The 21,351-nt window shown below is 47.2% G+C and overlaps 1 protein-coding gene across 1 annotated transcript in view; it reads left to right on the top strand.

Moving 5' to 3' along the window:
* The window catches only part of LOC119382233 (uncharacterized), a 286,762-nt gene extending 280,306 nt beyond the window's left edge, over positions 1-6,456 (top strand). The window contains exon 7 of the mRNA XM_049412767.1: positions 6,047-6,456. Within this exon, the coding sequence (XP_049268724.1) occupies positions 6,047-6,174 (128 nt within the window). The 3' untranslated portion in view covers positions 6,175-6,456. The remainder of the gene's footprint in view (positions 1-6,046) is intronic.
* Positions 6,457-21,351: the final 14,895 nt, after the last annotated feature.

The following is a 21,351-nucleotide window of genomic DNA, read 5'->3' as shown; positions in this document are numbered from 1 at the left end:
AACACCACCTGAGCTAGTGACGGCGCCACCCGACTGTTCGCGATAGATTTAAGGCCAAATCCGATATGAGTGAAAATGCACGCGACAGCGACGAGCGACCCGATGTAGATCGCCTTCGTGCAAGCTGACGCTTACATGGGCATATCCCATACTCGTGATGGCTTTGGCGAGCGAACTCCATTGTTGCTGGCACAAGGCCGTCTACTTGTACAGCAAAAGTGCCGCGCTGTCGCAGGTATGCAATGCAAATAAAATATTTGTTGCATGTTGGTACGTAAAACGTTTACCGTTGTCTCGCAGTACTTTTTTATATGCACGTGGATAATTATTACGTTATTTGTTGGTGTACAGCAGATGTGCTTAGTACATTGCTTAGTACGTCGCTGATGTACATCCGGTTCGGGTGTTTTGTGACTTCCGGGTGATGAGCGATGGTTTCCAAATGTGAAAAAAACCGAGCGATCGCGCGATTTCGAGCACGCGATACATCGCGCGAACGGCCCGTTTCGTCGCTCGTCGCTGTCGCGTGCATTTTGGCGCATATGGGGTTTGGCCTTTACTCGTAACTACTCTACGCGAACTCTGGCAGCACGGAAGAAGAGTGGATGTGACGCGCCGGCTGTCTCGCGTTCCGTTTTTCCTCTGCCAGCCAAGCCCGGTAAAAAGGACAATAAAAAAATTGCCTTCGTTCTGTGAAAAAATCGCTCGATGTAGAAATGCAATACCTGCTCGTTCAAATGTCGTTCAAAAAGCCGGGCCGGGCCGGGCCGGGCCCGGGATTGTGTTTTCGTACGCCGGGCCGGGCCGGGCGGGCTCGCGGCCCTTTGCCGTCGGGCTCGGGCGGGCCTTCCACAAAGTCAGCGGGCCCGGGCCGGGCTCGGGCTCGGAAATACGGCCCGTGCACAGCTCTAATGCTGCGAACGCCGCTCGGTGGGAGCAGAGCAATGGCATTGCGGAACGAGCAGCGCTCGTGATTGTGTCGATTCCGCGGAACTGAATACGTAGAAAGTTATTTAAAATAAAAGCAGTCTTCTTCACGGCAGTGATCTTTACGCCGCTAACCATGTTTGCGGCGTCAGGGAGCAAACTGTGTCAGCAAAGGGACCCTTCGAAGTCAGTTGCAAGTGTGTGAAGAGCGTCGACTAGGACGTCCGCCTTCAGCAGGGGTGTAGCCAGAAATTTTTTTCGGGGGGGGGGGGGGGGGGGGGGGTTCAACCATACTTTATGTATGTTCGTGCGTGCGTTTGTATGTGTGCGTGTATATATATATACACGCACAAATTTTTCAGTTTTGCTTGCGTATATATACGCAAGCAAAACTGAAAAATTTCGGGGGGGGGGGGGTTGAACCCCCAAGCCCCCCCCCCCCCCTTGGCTACGCCCCTGGCCTTCAGGTTATCAAAGTTTTATCAAGGTCTTCTAATATTTACATTAAATTAAAGGCATTGTGACGAAGATGCGCCTCCATCCAGCAACATCGCCAACGCTCGGCACGCTCGGCTCGTGCTTTTTCTTCCCTCATCCATTACGCGAAGAGCGACCTTTGACTTTTCCATCCATTCTCGCTATTCAGCAGGGCTTCTCGCTATTAATCAGTCTGCGTGTGTTAGTTGGTGTTCGGGCTAAGCAAGAGAAAAAACGTTCGTTCCTCTCACTTTTTTTTTTACGCTGGCTCCTTCCCTTCGGACTTTTCAATGATTTCTGCACATTTTCCCAGCTGTCTATAGACCCAATAGCACATTGTGGGAGCAAGGTGCAGATGCAAGGGTGGACGCTGAAGATGGTGTAAGCAAGCTCATCGCCGCCTTGTATATGTTTGTCAACAAGTGCAAGCACACATCCTGCACAGACCTGTCATGCGCGTGGCTCTGGCCATCGCCGCGTCCCCTTCTAGATACGAGGATGTTTAACGCTTCGTCGCAGGGTCACGCTGTCACCTTTCCCATAGCACGCAGGAAAACGTGTCGGAACACACAGGCAGAATGCAGGGCTTTCGAGCTTCTCTCATTATTGCGCAAGAAGTGGGCACTGCATATGCGGTTTCGGTGCTTCACGAGCTGCCTAAGACCTCCATCGGGACTAAAAGAAGGCAGACTTTATGACCACAACGAGCAAATATGCGCAGTAATAGCAAGGAAAGCATTAAAAAATTAAGAGCGTCTGTTCATCTCGCACGTCGCACCGCCCTTATCCGACGCTGTCATCGCTCGTTCTCGTGAGCCTTCCATATAAATCCATATAATTTTATTTCTGGCAGCTTAACGACAGTGTTTCTGTAGCTGTTGCGACAGCGATACACGCCACAATACATAGTTACACACCTGTTTGACCGCGATTCAGCTTCGTCCTTTCGAGTTGCTATAGTTCCGCCCGTACGCACCCGCTCTCAGCCGCGACTGACTAGAAACGCGCCGCGCCGCGGGCGTGTTTGTCTCTCCTTGTCACCATCAACCGCGGCGTTGTCCTATTCCACCCTTCTGTCCTGACTGTAAACGACACTCCTAGGGCAGTCCGACTCGCGCTTGGAATGCTGATGCAACAGCCAGAGAGTCCCATCAGAAGTTATATAAATTTAAGAAATAATTAAACTTCAGCATTTTTGTCACTTCAGAATCTTCAACCACAGGCACGTAGCCAGGATTTTTTTTTTCGGGGTGGGGGGCAAGACCTATTTGTCCGAAAGAAAACCTTTCCATGGCAAAAAGAAAAAAAGTTGCCCGGGAATATTGAAGGCTGGACGAAATACGGGGTAGGTAGGGGGGGGGGGGGCAGGCTTCCCTGCTCCCACCCCTTGCCTACGTGCCTGTTCAACCGTCAGTAATGCTATTGCATCGCGAGATAAACTACCTGGAAGATGTTTTGCTGCTCGCAATTTAAGAGATAATCCGAAGTAATTCAAACTTCGAGGCCTAATTAAGCTAAAATGCGTGTTTGTTCGTATTCATAAAATTCTCCTATTAGTCGTGAAGTGCCGCTGTATAATATATGCCAGGTTACAACATTGAAGCTCAATGCCGCACAGAAAATTCAGATTGTACTGCTCATGGCGTAAAAGCATCGTATGCCTTCGTACGTTGTACGAAGTGAGATTCAGGTGAGACTCGGCCCTGTACTTTGACCTACAGGGCACGGCCGCCTGTGCTCGCGCGCCTGTCTTTCGAGGAGGCTCAAGAGATGACTCGCAGCTTCGTACGTGTTGTGCTTTCATCGCAATGTTTCCGCTGAAGCCAAAGACCGCAGGAAGGTCACTTCGCTCGCTACAGCGGCAGTGTTTGCTTGAGGCTGCTACCCTTTGTTCGGATGACATTCCAATTTTTTGTTGTCGCATTAATTCCTGCGTCCTTGAGGCGAAACGGCGACTTATTTTATTTCGCACATAGAAAACATGGACACAACGTCGTAATGCATTTATTAGCGGTATCGGACGCCCAATTCGGCTCTCTAGCCTTCGTTTCATTGCCAAGAAAAGCTTTCTGCGATAGCAAGAAAGTTGTTGCCGTTAAAAAAACCCTGCAATGTTTTTTTGAAATTTTGTCGGCGTTTACGCTACAGCAGTATCGGATGAATTGCACCATAAATAAGTGACGCACCTTTTATCAAGACAGCTGCGGGCAATTATTTGTAACCTTCCTTCTCAGTGCTGCCTTCTCTCTTTAACTGGCCGAACGCGGCACCATCACTAGCGATGGCAGCGCGCTCGGCGGAGACGAAGCGCGTCACTGAGTGGTTGAGATCTTCTCCAGCAGATGCTGGAACACTGCCAGCTGTTCTGATTTTATTCTCATGTACGCCGACATTCTGCAAACGCCACTTATGCGGACAAACAAAATGTGCTTCAGAAAGATTATCGATAAGCGTAAACTCGGGCACTGTGGTTGTGTCTTCTGAGTGAAGTTGCAGCAGCAGACGCGTGGATCCTGGCGTTGATGGATAGCGAGAGCCCAACGCTTACTGCACTGACGAGCTGAAGCGACTCCGCTCGCCAGGTGCCTTACAAGCCTGACACGATGTCGTAGCTTTACAAGTCACCAATTACTAGATTTGCAGCGCACAGTGCAGCTAAGGCAATTTATGGTGTCCGACAGAAGAAACCTCGAGATAACCACTGTAGTGCAGCGCACGTCCACACGGAGCACGTTGCAACACAGGCAGACGATGCTCGCTGTCCAGCGGAGGTGACGTAGATTGGACATATCCAATCACATCGGTCGTCGGTATTATGTCCAATGGAACAGTTCTGTGTAGAATGGAGGCGCGAAATTGAAAGCTGATCCGGCTGAACCGCTGCGATCTGTAGCAATTCGTATGTGTAAAGGGACACTAAAGGCAAATATTAAGTCGAAGTTGCTTGTTGAAATAGCGGTCCAGAAATGTCGTAGTGCTATTTTTGTGCCAAGGAAGTGCTTATTTTGAAACAAAATCACGGTTTAGTGGTCCACATCGCGTTAGCGCACTTCAAATCACCCGCCTGAAAGCGGTATTTCGCACGTCACTGTTGCCGTGCCCAACGTTGCCCGCCTTTACTGCGCGGCGACGTGCACTGGCGGCGTGCACCATTCGGGCATCCGGCAACATCACACGCATGCGGTATTTTGTCGAACTTTTTGTCAGAGCGACTTTCACGAGCGTGCAAAACACACGCGGCAGTACGCGATACCGATACTACCACTGAGAAGCGACCGCGTGAGCGAAGCTTGGCGCCGGGCGAAGCGCAGTTCGGCGAAAACGGAACCTTTGAACCACGCGCGCCGTTCCCCATGGCAACGCCAAAGAGTTTCCTTTTTTCATGAATCAAACAGAAACGAACAAGCAGCGTTTTATTACGGTTCTTGATGCACGGAAGGTTCTTTTTTTATTGCAGCTAGTTCTATTACTAGTGATTAATCGTAGTGGGACTCTCTCACGTCGTCGGGATCACTTCCAAAATGTCCTACTCGTGACGCTCATCGTGTGGTAAATTTCGCTTAATTTCTAGGTAAGTAGGGCACTGCTGTTGATAATATTGTCGTTTTCGACGTTGTCATACATTGAGCTTTCGCTCTGTCATAAATTTTTATTTGCCTTTAGTGTCCCTTCAAAGTCTTGTAACAAATTACATACTTGACGGAGAGAGCTTAACTGGTCTCCAAATGATCCGCTTTACCGGCTCCAATGCATCTTCCGGTATCGTCAAAACGGTTTCGGGGTCCCTTTAACCTAACGAAGTGAAGCGCCATCGTGTACCAGTCCTAAAGAAGAAGTTTGGGCGTGCTGAATTTTTTGTTCTTTGTTGCGTGGAATTATTTCGAAGAAAAGGTCAAACAACAGCGACGGTAACAAACTATTGTGGTTAATGAGCATCGGCGGTTAGTTCTGAAGTGCGGTGAGCTACAGCTTTGAAGTAGGCCGAAGTGGCCTAGTGAAAATTTCGATGATTGGTACGGCAATCACCATCGTGAAAGCATGCCGGGATGCCGGCAACTCTCGAACATTGCTATACAGAACACTGCTCCATGGCTGATTGGCCACGCTGTGGTACGCCTGCCTCACAACTCCACAAAAACGGCTCCTCCAAATATTATCCAAACGGTGAGAATAGCTTCACGGGCACGAGCCAAGCCACCCGCGAACAGCAGCCTGACAAAGGCGCAGACGAGCCACCGTGTCGCTAACGTGGACGGACCTTTAGGGGTGTTCGGATGTGCAAGCGTGTGCTTACAACTTGATTCTGAAAAACCTTTTGAGTTTCCCTTTTAGCAGATACAGGAACTATTTCGCGGCAATGTTAGTATCCGCACTTTCGAAACAATGCAAACACTACAATACCAATCTCATGACCTTGCACTGACGTTCTCGAAGTCGCATAGGAAGTTTACAAAATTGTGAAATACATGTGAGGTCATTGTGACTATGTGGAAGCGATTTTCTTGTGTTACATTACACGGCTTGCACTGCTTATCGTTCATGAAGCTTTTCCCCTCTTATGTCTGAAAAAGTAACTGCTCGTAATTATGCTACTGCGATGCAGCAGAAGGTATACAGGCATTGTCCTCTTCCGTTCTTGCAGAAAATATGGCTGTCCATAAGCATCTGTACGGCGGCGTCTTCCTCTTCGACTCTTTGCCGAAGAACGAGATTGGCAAAGTGAACAGAAGTGCTCTCGTCCAGAAGATAGCTGCCACGACACCATCGTAGAATGCATTCCCTGTTTTGGAGAAAGGCCTGTCGGAAGTACAAGACTACACGTCGGTTTCGGGAAGCGAAATTTCAACAGCACCAGACTGAGGTTGCCCGCCAATGTTACATGTAAAACTTGTAGCGAATCGCCGCTGACACATTGGGCGCTCATTTTACGCTGTCAGTAGGCTCCGTTAGCAGTGTTGCCGACTGAAAAAAGACCAATGAAGACGGTGAACATTATACGATAAGTTCTCTTAATAAAGCCATAGCAGTTTATGTGTTCATTCTTCATTAAACTCGTTCATGGGGGATAGGTGCGTTTACTTGTTATTTATTGTTTCACTTTATGAAGACATATCTCGCTTGGGTGGAGACGACTAAACGCAGATTTAACACGCACAAGCATTATGAGAACATGAATATACGCCATATTAGTGTAATTAAATCACAAGACAAGCCAACATTAAGAACGCCCAGCAAAATGACACAAAGTTGCGTTGGAAGCACGCGCAGTTACATCCGGGTGGCATTGCATTTGCAACAGCAAGTGGACACATTTGGCAGTTCGTCTTGCTTTCGGGTAAGTGAACGGACCAGATAACGCTGGAAAGCAATACCAAGTCGCGTATTTCAGCGCCCAGTGGCTTTCGTCAAAGACACAGTGGTGCACTCGGGGACGCCCGATTTTTGAAGGAACACTGAAGGCTCCACTATCAAGACCACGATGGTACATGGTAGACACGATGGTAGATGGTACATGGTACACAAAATGCATTGCGCATACAGTCTGTACGGTATCCGATTACCTGGACGGATCAGTGAACATCAGTCGATTTATAAATGTGTGTGCTCGGAAAGAATGGTATCTGTCGCGCGAAGCTGTTACAAGTTACTAAGCAGATATTTATAAAACCTAAAAACTAATAGCATATAAAGGACAGAAAGGCCGTAAAAAACCTGGGACGAGTTGGTTTATGCGCATCTATGCCATTTATGTAAGGGGAGTTAAGACAAGAACGCAGAGATCAATTTTTGTGAAATTTACCGTAAGCGGTGATTGTATAGACCCAGAACAATTATTATGGTGGTAGTTCCGTGGAAAAGAATTGGTTGTCGTGAAGACCTCTGCCTTTGCTCAGGGGGATCCGTGAGCCGCAGTCCGCACGACGAAGAGCCAGCAACGCTGGAAACAAGGTCCTGTTTAATTCACAACGCAACAAGACACTCTCAGAACCCATTCGTGACGGCAATCAAAAACAGAGGCAGCCAGGGAAACACCGACACGTCAAGGCACAAACACGTACAAGCAAACCACAGAAGGTACGATAGCAGACAATCATCTCAGTCTTGCCGTCAATAACGCAAATGGTGCGCGAAAGAATAAAGAGCGGTATTGGAACAAATTCACTCTCAAATGGAAAACAAGCAAACTAGCTAGCGGACGCTGCGAACCCGCGCATCTACCTGCTCGGCAGCATTTCCGGAAGACACAACAGACGCGTCGCGCAGCCACCCACCCATCGCCTGGCCCCAGTGCCAAAAAGCCCTAGGCCATCGTCTCTGCTGCCTTCTTATCGGCCAGAGGAGAGAGTACAAGCGACAAGTGCGGACTTACTCGTCAGCAAGAGATATTTCTGGAGAAGCTTAGAATAACAGAGAGCTGAGCTAGTTGGTAAGTATTCATTCTAAAAAGACAGGGCGTGCAAACACGGACACAAGAAAGAAGTCAGGACACCACAAACGCCAGCGTTTGTGGTGTCCTGACTTCTTTCTTGTGTCCGTGTTTGCACGCCCTGTCTTTTTAGAATGAATTCTGGAGAAGGTTACGGCCAATACAGCACACACAAAGCCTGTGCTTGATAAATGAATTGGAGCTAGACAAGCAGTTATGAACACTTTTCCTCGATGTCCACTCCATCAGGAATGATGCAGAGCAGACTTACACCACCTCATTTGGAGTTTCTCAGCTTTTTCGCGACAAAAATCGACCATCCAGCACCTGCCACGGGAACCTTAGGAAATGGGCCACAGATGAAGCACAAAAAGCACTCGCGAATTACGCTAGTATAAGTTTCGAGTGGTGTACAAGTGGTCGACCATCTCGTGCGAGAGCGACTGTATGGAACATTTACCGAAGACGGATACAACTCTACGCATGCCATGAAATAACACGGTCTGGTACCAGTTTTATACTGACGCTGCTCGCCCAACAACCCCTTCCCCACCTAAGCCCACGCTGCGGCCGAGAGCCGTCCTCCTTCGTGAAATCAAGGTTTAATTCATTAATATTGTCACGGGGTCGGGACGTCCACGAAGACAGCAGTCGGAGCGTTCACGATGAAACTCTCTATTTGGCCGAACTTGTGGACGGGAAATAAAAACCAAACTACAGCAATACACGCTGTACACTGATAGCGGCGAACAGGGCGTCGGCCGTCGATAAACTGCTCATGGCTGGGACGCGCCATCTTTTATACATCAAGCATCGAACTTTCCAGTCTTATCACTGGTGGTCGCGCAAGCTCTGGAATAAGGTAGACTAACGGCGTCTTGCGCGCAATCTTAACAAAGTGATCTACTACAATCGTGAAGCTTCTCGAACACTGCGGCGCGGTCAGCGTCGAGCGTTGCTATCCGTCCTTGCTTGTCAAAACCGAATAGATCAAAATAACGCTAGCAAAATTGTAATAGAGGCTTGTATTAGTCTAATAAGCTTTTCTATTAGATGTATTAGTCTTATAAAAATTTGTATTAGCCTAATAGATGGTTGTATTAGTCTAATACATTCTTCTATTAGCCCTATTAGTTTGTATTAGTGAGCTGTATAAGACTTGTATTAGTCCAATAGGTCTCGTATATGTTTTGGTCTGGCACCTATTTGGCTAATAGAAACATTGGTATTTGGTTTAACAAGCTGGATATTTGTATGTAAGTGTTCAACTGCAAAATCGATGACTTGGTTCATCTATTAGCCTTATTAGTTTGTATTAGTATGTTATATATGACTTGTTGAAATTGATATTAGCCTAATAGGTGGATCGTACGGCCTTTTGTCCTGCACCTATATTAGGCTAATAGAAATACAGTTATTCTCTTAAACAAGCTAGGGCATCAAGTAAATGTTAAACCACAAAATTTGTGACATAAGGATGACCTCTGGGTTTTAATATGTTTATGGTGGCGCATATCAGGAATGCATCATTCCTATTCCGAAAAAGATTTTCTCACGTTGTGCTTAAATATATGTTTCACGAAAGAAAAGGGTACGACATCTATTAATATGTGCCTCACATTTTGGAATTAACATCACAGAGCTATTGCGATCTGCACAATTTTCATCAAATAGCCTTGTTGCCCATAATGGCCAGGCTTAAGGTTTTGATCCTTGTTCCTTGTAAAGGCGACCATCACTGATTCCTTTCACAATGCCATCATGTGTTTCAGGTTGCTTTCTCTTACGTGTCCATTAAGCCCTTTGACACTGCTTTGTCCAAAAGCAAGACTTCAATTTGTATCTTGAGGTCCAATGTTACAAAAACTTTTTGACCAGAGATTTTGGTGGTACAATGTGGGCATGAAAAATCCTTCTGACGAGGATTCGATATCACGCCCCGCCACGGTGGTCTAGTGGATATGGCGCTCGACTGCTGACCCGAAGGTCGCGGGATCGAATCCCGGCCGCGGCGGCTGCATTTTCGATGGAGGCGAAAATGTTTGAGGCCCGTGTACTTAGATTTAGGTGCACGTTAAAGAACCCGAGGTGGTCGAAATTTTCGGAGCCCTCCACTACGGCGTCTCTCATAATCATATCGTGGTTTTGGGACGTTAAACCCCAGATATTATTATTATTATTAGGATTCGATATCACAGCTTCGCATGCTTGACAAAACTAGTGACGCTTGACAAGGTCATCCATTCATTGCCTCCACGCTTTCCTTAGCATGCAACTTGAAGTAGGAAGGACGGGTCTTGCCCAGGAAAAGGTTAATTATTCCCACAAACTTCTCCATGCCTGTCCAGTTCAGTCCTACCGACACAGTGTACGCCATCAGCGTCAGCATGGCATCTCTAACAGTCATGTCCGAGTTGGGAAGGCGTTCGCCAGAGAATATGCGACAAAATTCATCAGCATCACCTTCGCACCTATATGTATCGCTGCAACCTTCAGCGGAACCACTAGATTCACTGTCAGACAAATTACTAGCGACGCCGTAGGTTTCTGCACGATCACTTGCACTTCCGCTTTGGTCGCTTGCATCGTTGTCAGAAGCCTCACGGGGCGAGCCACTCACGCCGGTATTTGCACTTGCCGCAGCAGAGTGGACAAGAGGCGACTGCCTAGGCGTGTGCGAACATGGCTTGGTGCACTGGCCGTTATCCTGGTACCTCGAAGATGTAGTACGTGATAATAAATAAGCCGCCCCCGCTCCAAATAACGTTTCCTCCGCTTTGCAGTTTGAGACGTGCCCCCATCAGAACGGATCCGCGTCTGGCACATGACGGATAGCTCCAAAGTGCCTTTTGTCACAGCACCATATCCGAAAAAGGAAAACCCAAGTCAGGACTCGACTGATTCAATTTGACTGAGACCGCGACTGAGAGAACAACAATGTATGTTTGTTTGTTTTCTTGCTTTTCTTTCCTCTATGGCGATGGCGATCCTACTGTCCCCTATAGACGGTGTAATTTATTAACCACTCATACAGTATAAGAAAGCAAAAAAGGAAAAACAGCGAGAAAAAAATGTTAAAAATCAGAAAAATTCAACAACAAACTACACAGGCACACGTATTTGGTTTGGAGTGTGAATGAAACGTACTTACCGCTGGTGTCATGCCAAAAGCATAAACTTGCGCAGAGAGCTCACGCTTTTGGTGATTACTTTTATTGCCGCGCAGATTCAGTGAATTTTTTCTCCGTAATGTGATTTGTGAGGATTTTAGAAATGTCCAAATGGTGCGAACTAATCAAGGAGGATTTCTAGACGCAAACTCACTTCCCACCCCAGGGGACAGTGTTCCCCGAGTCCGTATGTACACAACAATATACATGTGAATCCTACTACGATTAATGATATAATGACTGCAAAAAAAAAATATTTTTCTTTACTACACGCATTCATTCGTCGCCCCCATCAGCATCGTCACCGCCACCAGCTTTAACACGTGTGTTTCGCTGGTTTCGCCGCTGGGACCAACTCAGCCGAGGTTGACATCGTGAGAACAGGAACAAATGAATATGAATGCGATGGCGCACACAGCATCCTCAATACCACCACGAGCAGTACAAAACGCAAAGTGGTGAATATGCTGAGCACTAGCTGTGCGAATAGAATGTTAGTTTATTCCTCCTTTCTCTGCGGCCTACGGCAAGCGAAGTTTGACAGCGCAGTTCTATCACCACGTGTAAAATCTGCACAATGTACGCTTATGTGCGCTTCAAGGACGACGGCGTGAAGGTTGTCGTGCACGAAGAAATAATTAAGAGACTCTCTCCCTAGAGTATCAAAGACTTCGACAACAAAAAATGGTACAGTGTACGCTGGGATGACGAAAACAGCGGATATTTCCGAGCCCAGATTATGAAGTTGTTTGGTGAGTATGCTTTTTTGTTCATTGTTTGATGGTGCAATTTCAGGGACAATCGATATATGCACATCGCGTGTACCTGTTTTCAGTAACCAAAGAGGAGGCTGATGCTTCCGCGGAAAGCTCGAGCAAGAGATTTCCCTGCCCCCAAATGCCTATGGACAGCAGTTCAGAAGGCGACACCGCAGAGTGGGGATCCTACAGAAAGGTGAATCTTGCAAAACTCAATTACTTAAGGCTGGACAGCGCTTTTTGGCGACGCCGATTTGCTGATGGCCTGCATGGTCGGATGCCTTGTGCCTCACGTGTACCGATCTATGGGCCCCCGAACATTCTTTAACAGTGTTCTCAGTGTCCTCGTTGCCATGAAGTGAGTGAAGGCTTACAGCAAAGCTGCTGCATAGCCCCAAGCAACTGTGTAGTCCTAAGTCCGCTGAGTAGAAAATCGGGAGGAGCTCGCATATCATTACAGGATCATCAAAAATTAAATCCTGTTTTTGTCATAGCGATATAACTGCCCCATTCCTTTGTTTGTTTGTTTTGCCTATTTGAAAGCATGAATGGTTTCCCTACTTTAGCTATTTCATGTCCATCTGCAAGTGAGACAGAGAGAGAGAAGAAATAATAGAGAAGGAAAGGCAGGGAGGTTAACCAGTATAGGACAACCGGTTTGCTACCCTACACATGGGGAGAGGGTGGGGGATATCAAAGATGGAGAGGAAAGAGAGAGAGATAGATAGAAAGATAGCACATGACACTGCACACACAGAATCAGTCGGTCACTCTTGCGTGGTACGCGACATTTCTGTCACAGCCGCTTGTCCAAGTTAGTCTCTCTTAAAAACCTCAGCAGTGCCTTCGTCGCCTTCAGCTGTGATGTCTTCTGTTGACGGCATGCAAGAACTGTTTCAACAGACATTTGTCCACTGTCAAGGCGCGCTAGAACGGACGCCAGTGACTGTCTCTGAACATTATATGCCGGACAGTCGCACAGGACGTGGTGTAGCGTCTCCTCGCAACGACCATCTGCAAGTGAGTCTGTTTACTGACGCACATGCACCTGTTTGCATGCAGGTAGAGTCAGTGTAGAGACAAGTAGCCAGCCAGACCGAAGGTATCTACAGTATTTCGGATAATAACTACACATGCAACATCTCTAAATGCGGCCAAATTTGTTGGCGCTGGCATACATAGCCAACAGAATATATAATTGCACTAAGTTGGCACCATAGTTCTCGCAAAGTTTAAGGCTGTAGCCGAGGCCATCTTGAGTTGCTGTCAGCTGTTCAACCAGTGGACAAGTGTAACCATATCTGTGCATGCATACATACATTTCTGTGGTTTCTAGCTTTCACCAAATTATTATTTTTTTGCTTTTGCCTGTACCAGCTCAAAAGAGAGAAACAAGTGCCAAAATCTCGTGTGAAGGATACCGAGGCACAGTTTAGGAAAAAACAGCTGGACATTTTGTTTCCTCCTGAAGCACGAAAGGAGGATGATTGTCTTCGGCAAGAAGTTGTGAAGCTGCGCAAGATCTTCGAAGCAGGTTTGTGATACAATTTTTATCACGTTGGGCACTTCATTGAGATCATCCACTTTGCATGCACTTTCGATTTCTCTTTTGATAATTAATCAGTTGCTTTTTACAGTGCCCGGTACTGCAAGTTGTTTATCTGTTCTTCTATTATGTGACCTGCACAGCATGCAGTAGCATGTCACATTTTGTTAGAAATGATGAAAACACTCATAGTTATTTGTTAGTGCATTTTCAAATATCTGCTGCTTTATTTCGTTTTACATTTAATCTAATTTTTTTCTCCACATTTTACTATGCATGATTCTCGGCATGCTCAATTATATGTCAAGTTCCCTAACCTGAAAGCTGACATAGCACGCCCTCTGAAGCCTGAAGCTGAGCAGCAACAGTGCCCTCTATAGGGCACTGTTGCTGCTGCTAAAATTAAACATTCAGAGCTGCGCAGTCTCATCTTCTTTAATTTAGGCTGGGGGAAAGAAGCAGAATAAAATTCCACTGGTGTTAAATTTTTCGCTTTTGTTGTCTGATCTGATGTCAGCAAATGAAAAATTGTAGCATGTGTCAGCCATGTTGCCTCTGTAGTTTTCATTGTGAGAGATGGTTGGCTGCCACTGCAGCTATTTAAATATTAGTTTCCTATTTAGTGTCGTATTTGTTTCATGTTCTCTGGAATAACGCATCTCGAGCTAGTTCGTTGAACATAACAAGGCAAAAACAGCGTGCACTTGACGTGGACGGACAGAAGGAACACAGCGCCTGTGTTCTGTGTTTGTGAGCTTAAAAAGTGATTTATTTATGTGTTTGGTTCTAGATTTCTTCAGCCACTCCTCGTCTGGAAGTATCCATTTAAGGAGGTTGACCTCGCGGTAAAAATTGCGGACATCATGAAGGTACCGACGCCACCAACTCGGCAGCTGACACCCCCACCTCAGCAGCCAAATGAGGAAGGTTAACTGTTGCGGGCTCACCTCACTTGATGATTTAAATTAAGTGTGTTTGTGTTTGACAACTGCCTTTGTGTTTGTTATATCTGGATGGATTGCGATTATAAAGATCGGGAGAGATCGAGACGAGAGACAACGGACGCCATGTTGAGCGTAGTGTATCCTGGCCTGCTCCGTGCTGGGAGTGGCGTTTATTAAATACATGAGCCTAGAGGGGTAGGGGGCGCTAGTGATTACATAACAGTATTATATGCAGTGACATGCATGCCGCTGCCACATGCTACGAGCAAAGCCTGCTCGCTGCCTGTGCAGGCACCTATTGATCTAATAGAGGCTATTAGTTTATGCGTATTAGCCTAATACAGGCTATTAGCTTATGCCTATAAGCCTAATAGAGGCTATTAATTTATGCTTATAAGCCTAATACAGGCTATTAATTTATGCCTACAAGCCTAATACAGGCTATTAGTTTGTGCCTATAAGCCTAATACAGGCTATTAGTTTACGCTATGAGCCTAATAGAGGCTATTAGTTTATGCCTATGAGCCTAATACAGGCTATTGGTCTTGTCCTATTAGTGTTATCCAATAAGACTTGTACAGGCTATTAGTCAAATACATATATTACAGTGTCCATAACCTAATAGGCTATTAGTTTTTCTATTAGAATTTTTGCTAGGGAAAACAAGAAGCGGGCATGGCAATATCACCACGTGGTCGGGACGATGAAGGAGGCGGCAGTCGGGCTGTCAGAGACGTAACTTTTCACCGGGCAAACTTGCACCCATCAAATGAGAAGTCACAGAACAAGCAATAGACGCTGATAGCAGCGATCACAATCGGCGGCCGTAGATAACGCGATCATCGGGGGAACACGTCGTTTTTTATACAAAAGTGATCGAACCTTCCTGCATTATCGCTGGTACGTGCTCGCGCAAACTCTCGAATTAACTTCATTTGCCGCGCCCTGCAGGCAATCTTTAACGGAACAATCTGAAACAACCGCGAAGCTTCCTAAACAACTGATGCGCGGCCTGCGCCGAGCGGTGCAAACAGTCTCTGTTGGTGAAAGCCGATCACATCAACGTGAGGAAATAGGGGCGCATGGCATGCTGCAAAACAACATAAAAGCGAAAAAGTACCGTATACTTGCATATAGGGAAAACACGAAACAAGTAGATAATAAAGTTCGCTAGCACGCATTCAACCGCTTAAGGCGTTCGACATGCATGCGACATGCGTACGACAGCGCCTCCTTTATATTTTCACTGCCTGGGCGAACGCTCTCCTCGGGCCGTCGAGCGCGCGCTCCGCCTCCGCTCGCCGCTGCCGCGTGGCGAGCGTTAAGCGAAATGTCAGAGAGGCGGAGAGGATTTACTGGACGGCAGCTATGTAGAAAAAACCGCCTTTGAGTAACTACCGAAAGGGCAAAAATGAAATAAGTAGGGAGGCATTTTACGATAATTAGATGGGAAGCGCTTTACTGTTTGAAGCGAGATCGGATTGCCTTAGAACGGGTAGTTATAAAGCGAGATTCAGTAAAGAAGAACAACGCACGTGCTGCGGGGAAGATAAGGAAACGGCGGAGCATGTTCTGATTGACTGTGGAGACATCCACCCAGGTGTACGTTTGGGCACGAGCCTACATGACGCCTTGGGTTTTAGAGACAATGGAAAGCTGAACATACCCGCGATTGAAATAAGTAAGAGACGGTTAGAGTATTGGTCGCAGAAAATTAGAGAGAAAGGACAAAAATAAATATCGGGAAAAAATAAGGACATTCTGCCGTAAAGGGCAGAGAATGGAGCTGAAAACTAAAGTTTTTTTTTTTTTTTGGAGTAAGATAGTTTTAATTGAAGTAAAGACACTAGGCCAACGCTAAGAAAAAGAACTAGGCCAACGCTAAGAAAAAGTAGAGTAAAGGGTTTTTTTTTTTTTTTTTTTTTTTTTGTCGAGCCTGGTGGCACACTTGTCACCGCCCCGTTATAAAGGGGACGCTCATAGCATCCATCCATCCATCCACGTAGCTTCCTAAGACTACGGGAAGCTGGCGCTGAACGGCCGTGTATTAAGGTGCTCACGAATTCGTGTTTTCATCCGAGTTTAATTGCATTCGTGCTTCTGGCAGGCTTTCACGTGTACAGGGGGGATGGAAAGAAACGCGAACATAGCGGCGCGCCGTTTTCATGAGGCTGCAACCGCGGTGGCAATAAAAAGATGCTAGATGGTCTTTGATTGTATCATGGACGACTTTCTCTTTTTATCAATCATTCAGGCTACAACCGCTTAAAATTAAATGCGAAACAGCAAAGAATGTAAACGCCGCATGTTCGCGTTTGCTTTCCATGCCCACCGTACGTATTCCGCAAGCAGTCCGTCAGGCCGTGCTGCCGGTTTGATACTTGCATTCGAGCTTGATAGTATTCGCGTTTTATTTTCTATTTCAGGCTATTGCAACCGCGTCGTTTGGATGCCTCAGTATGCCACACTGTTGCGTACCGCTCTGCAAATGGAACGGAAAGAAATCGCTATTGTCTTTTTTTGTTATTTCCCTTTATTGATAAAGAAAAAAAAAATCTAACAGGGTCCCTTATGCATTCACCTAAGACGACTGAAAGGCGAAAGCCATCTTCTTTTTCTTTCCAGTCAATGTAATGAACACCCCCTGCTTCCCTCCGAGATATTTCTGCACCTAACGTGGGTTTCTTACAGCGTCAAGGTTCGGAGGCACTGCAAGCTTTCTGCACCTCAGCTTGTCATGCACTGCCTCCGTGATCAGCTCATTTTGACCAAGCGAAGATGTAATATGACGACGTCACGTTATGTGACATCACGATTATGTCACAAAATTTTATTATCTTTGGCGTCATATGATGACGTCATCACGCAAGGATTATTTCTTGCACGGCCGCTCGATGAAAAACACGCGGTACGGCCTGCCGCGTGGAGCGGATACTGCGTCGCGCAGTATCCGCTCCACGCGGCAGGCCGTACCGCTACAGTTATTTTTGCAATAGGAGAGTTGCTCATTGACAGGTGCGGTTGTATTTCCGGAATGATTGTTGCTCACACCTTAGAAACAAATGCATTGTTGAAGGTACTTGAGTGTCCCAATTACAACGTCAGAGAAAACTTGTGTTACCCTGCTGACTTTCATTTTTTCTAGATTGTTGGGCTCTACGTGAGACCTCGTGAGAAACCTAACTGGCTTTACCAGCAGATGAGCTTGAATCTCGAGCAGTTTTTTCAGATACGTGCCTCCTCGTATTGCTTCGTTGACATCTGTTAGCTCTCTCTCCAGAAAGTTAGTCCGGATGTTCTTTATCAGATGATAAAATGACAGATAGAGAGGAGCACCTTCTCGCAGAGGGGGCGTGATATAGTGTGCCATCTTCGTTCAGGCGTTTGCAAAGTGCTACGTTCGTCTGATGGTTATCGGTTACAATCCTCACAACACTAAATCCCACGTGCTCAACCACTTTCAGCACTTCCATGGTCATAGAGAACAGCTGGTCACCTTTCAGACATCTCGTGAAAGATATCCGACAAGAATAATATATGATGTTGACAAGCCTCTTCATACGAAGCAGTAATCGGTTTGGGGTACCGCTGTTGAGTGTTCTTCACGACGGTCAACGAGACCAACAAGTTTGTCGATTTGTCAGTCGCATATGACCCTCTGCTGTATGGCCATCTCGTCAATGATCAGGGAGCAGAACGCTTCTTGCTCTACAGTGAGACCCTTGAATTCGATACACAGCCGCTCCTTTATCAACGAAGTGACGCCGATTTCACCTGTTGAATGACTTACATATTAGATGTGAAGCGTCTTATAGCGGAGTTCAATCCGGTGGTGGTGGTGGTGGTGGTGTGCGGCGTGACAACCCATACTGCGCATGCGCAAACCCTCTCCCCTTTCCCCTCTCCTCCTATTTCCCCTCTCTCCCCTCCCCCTCTCCTCTGTCCCTCTCCCCTCCCCCTCTGAAACGCGGGCTCTACATGCCGAAACACTGCTTCGCATCGCTTCATGGTCCCCTTTAGCGGGAGATGGTGTGATTTTTTTCTGGAGCGTTGAGCGACAAGGGAGTGCTCATAACCTTTGTTGGAGCACGCCTTCCAAATTACACATTCCCTTAGAATGGCGTCACTGTAGTGAGGCTTCTTCGTCGAGAAACTGCGGACTTGGTTTCTAACTGACTGAGCACTCTTGTCACCTTGCGCAGCACCATTGAGCACCCTCATAAAACAGGCAATGTCCGTGTTATTTTCATAAAACGTACTGTGCGCGCTCGTCAGCCTTATCCACTTTCTCTTGAAGGGCCTGCAGTGCTCCTTTCATACGAGCGATTTTCGCTTGGAAGCAGCACGTTTGTTTTGTTTTTTTTGACATGATGGATCTGAAAATGATGCAATTTCCACACACGTTTCATTCCCTAATTCGGAGTTGTTGGGCGTCGTGGCTTCAGTGCTGTCATTTTACGAGCCGTTTTGGCTAATGACAGGCCTGTCTCTTGAAGCAGCATTGCCTGAGCACTCGGAACGCGACTGCACATTATCGTCTTCTATTTCCAAGCGTGGCCGCTTCTTCCTCGGAGCAGGCGTGCTCCTCGTGCACATGAAGCTTGGATAACCGGGGAACACTGTCGGGACAGCCGTTGGCAAAAGTATCCTCAGCTTCTCAGTCTTCTTGTAGTCCTGCTCCATAAAATGCAAGACGCACACCAGGGACCTGTCGATCGACTGCCATACTGTTCCCTTCCCGCCGGGTCCTTCACGGCCCAGGTGGAAATGTGTAACTGGTAATGAACTGGGACCAACTGGTCCCAATTGGTCCCAGTCTGGAACTATCTGGTCCCAGTTGGTCCCCAACTGGGACCAGAAAGCTCTGATCTGGTCCCAGTTGAGGGCCAACTGGGACCAGAAGGCACCCCATCTGGCAAACGTTTCGCAGCCATGCTGCCCTGCGTTCTGCGTTACTGGGAAACTCGTGGTGGCGTATTTGCGGGTCCTTCGATGCATTCGTGGAACACAACGGCACACAACAGTTGCGCGGCATTTTGCCCAACGCATAAAATATCACACATGCGCAAACTATCTTGAGTGACACTCAGTGTGAGCGATTCATGCGGAGAAAAACAACCACTATCTCGACCTACACGCTGAACGCGCGCTCCTTCTCGCCCGCGCGTCACGTGGAGCCCTCCCCTACTGCTGGCGCCCTCCTAGCGAAATGCGGCGACAACTGTCAACTCCGCTTCCACGCTCTTGCCCATTGCCTGCGCCGCGACGCGACGCGGCAGGCCGCACTTTCTTGCATCACTCGTGTTGACGCCGCCGACGCGAGACGCGGCTGGACGCCGCCGACGGTCAGTTTTGGCGTTTGATGAGGCATCTAAGGTGTCGTCGACTGTCGTTCCATGAAATTCTAGCTGCCGCTGATTTTGGGAGAGGTGGCTCGCAGTAATTAGGCAGGGTAATTGGTCGCCTAATACATCTTCAAGCTACACTAGAATATGTAGCCGTCATTGACGACCCGAAGATTTCATACCCAATGGACAACGAATATCCTGACGACGTCCGAAGAAGAGCCTAACGTCCGCGTCCCAGAACGGCGGTTCACGGGGCGTGCAGCGGACGTCGCGTTTTGGATGTCCAAAAAAGGTCTTCCGACAGACGTCCAAGAATATATAGCACGTGGACGTTTTCAATAATCCAGGCGTGGATATCAAGAGGACGTCGACAGGAGATGGCCGTGCGGACATTTCAAAGCTGTTTGGATGCAAACCGCTACACGCTAGTTCATCTGACAATGCGTGAAACTGATTTTGCAACATATGGAAACCGCCGCTAATTTTTATCTTTCGGAAAATATGTGATTGAGGAAATAATTCATGGATAATTGTGCGAGCATGTATGCATTGCATTCGTGGCATTTCTCGCGATTATTTACGGGCTTAGGAGAAAGGTGAATGGGTGACGCACATACGTAAACGTGACTGCAGTTTCTTCCCACGAAACACAAAACCTCTAAAAAACGTCTTAGTTTACGAGAAGACCAAAAATATATGCATTTTTTAAATATAGCATTAATTCGCCCCTCAAATGTGCTTGCATACTCTTTATTAGCATTTTCAACAGCTACGGCATACCCAGAGTCTATTTTGCCAAAGAAGTTCATAACGCCTAGTTCGAGACATTTTTCAGACATTTTGTCTGAAAGTACGAACAACGACTATCTCAATGATTCTTCGAATGTTTTCTCGAGACGGGCCACTATACAAAAACGGCATGTCAAAAGAGCGGTTACCGTCGGTTTTACTCAAACAAATGACGCAGACAACCATACCCCCAAAATAATGTTTCACAACGACGCCTTTAACAGCACGCTCGCACAACAGCGACTGACAACAGTAGTAAAACCGGCAAAACGCAGGCACGCACGCAGCGCACCCGGCGCACCATGCTGCGCACCGTGCAATCAGCTTCGGCGGCACTCATGTTGAAACGTGTCCTTCGCGATCGTGCGTGCTGTGCACCGGCGACTGCGGAGACGCCGTTGGCGTCGTCGCGTCGTTTTGCGTTGGCAGCAGCTCGGCTGTCATCGTTTCGCATTTTGTGTAGCGTGCCAGCTTTTCTGTACGGTTCACTGGCTGTTATCTGGCATGAAGTAACTGTGCTCATGCCATTTGCCGCATATTTTCCATCAGTGATTCGTGTAACAAGCTCTACTATGTGTTTTCGCCGACGGTCCGTTACAATAATGGCCTGATCTGCTCGCCACCTTCGTTGCAGCTAGCAAGCAGCTATTCGGATAACCTACTTCTTTCGGTAAGTGAAATTAAGTGTGCCTGACTTTTCGTCATTACTGCTAGAACTTTTGACAGTTCTTTGCTGGTGGTTGAATCTTGGTCGAACGCGAAACTATATTCGCAATGCCCACGAACTATAGGGGGCGCGCCGTGCTTTTCAAGATGGCGCCAGGAGGAGGGTCAACCCGTTTGTTAGCATAGGGACAGATAGGACGTGCGGACGTACGGACCGTGCCACTTTCACCGGATGAAGTCATGAACTGCGCTGACATGAATATGAGACTAAAATACTTTCCCAAACCATGGAAAGCTTT

The sequence above is a fragment of the Rhipicephalus sanguineus genome, chromosome 2, assembly GCF_013339695.2.
Source record: "Rhipicephalus sanguineus isolate Rsan-2018 chromosome 2, BIME_Rsan_1.4, whole genome shotgun sequence".
NCBI lineage: Eukaryota > Metazoa > Arthropoda > Arachnida > Ixodida > Ixodidae > Rhipicephalus > Rhipicephalus sanguineus.
The sequence above is the reverse complement of the archived record's forward strand: the minus strand, read 5'-3'. Positions and strand labels throughout refer to the sequence as shown.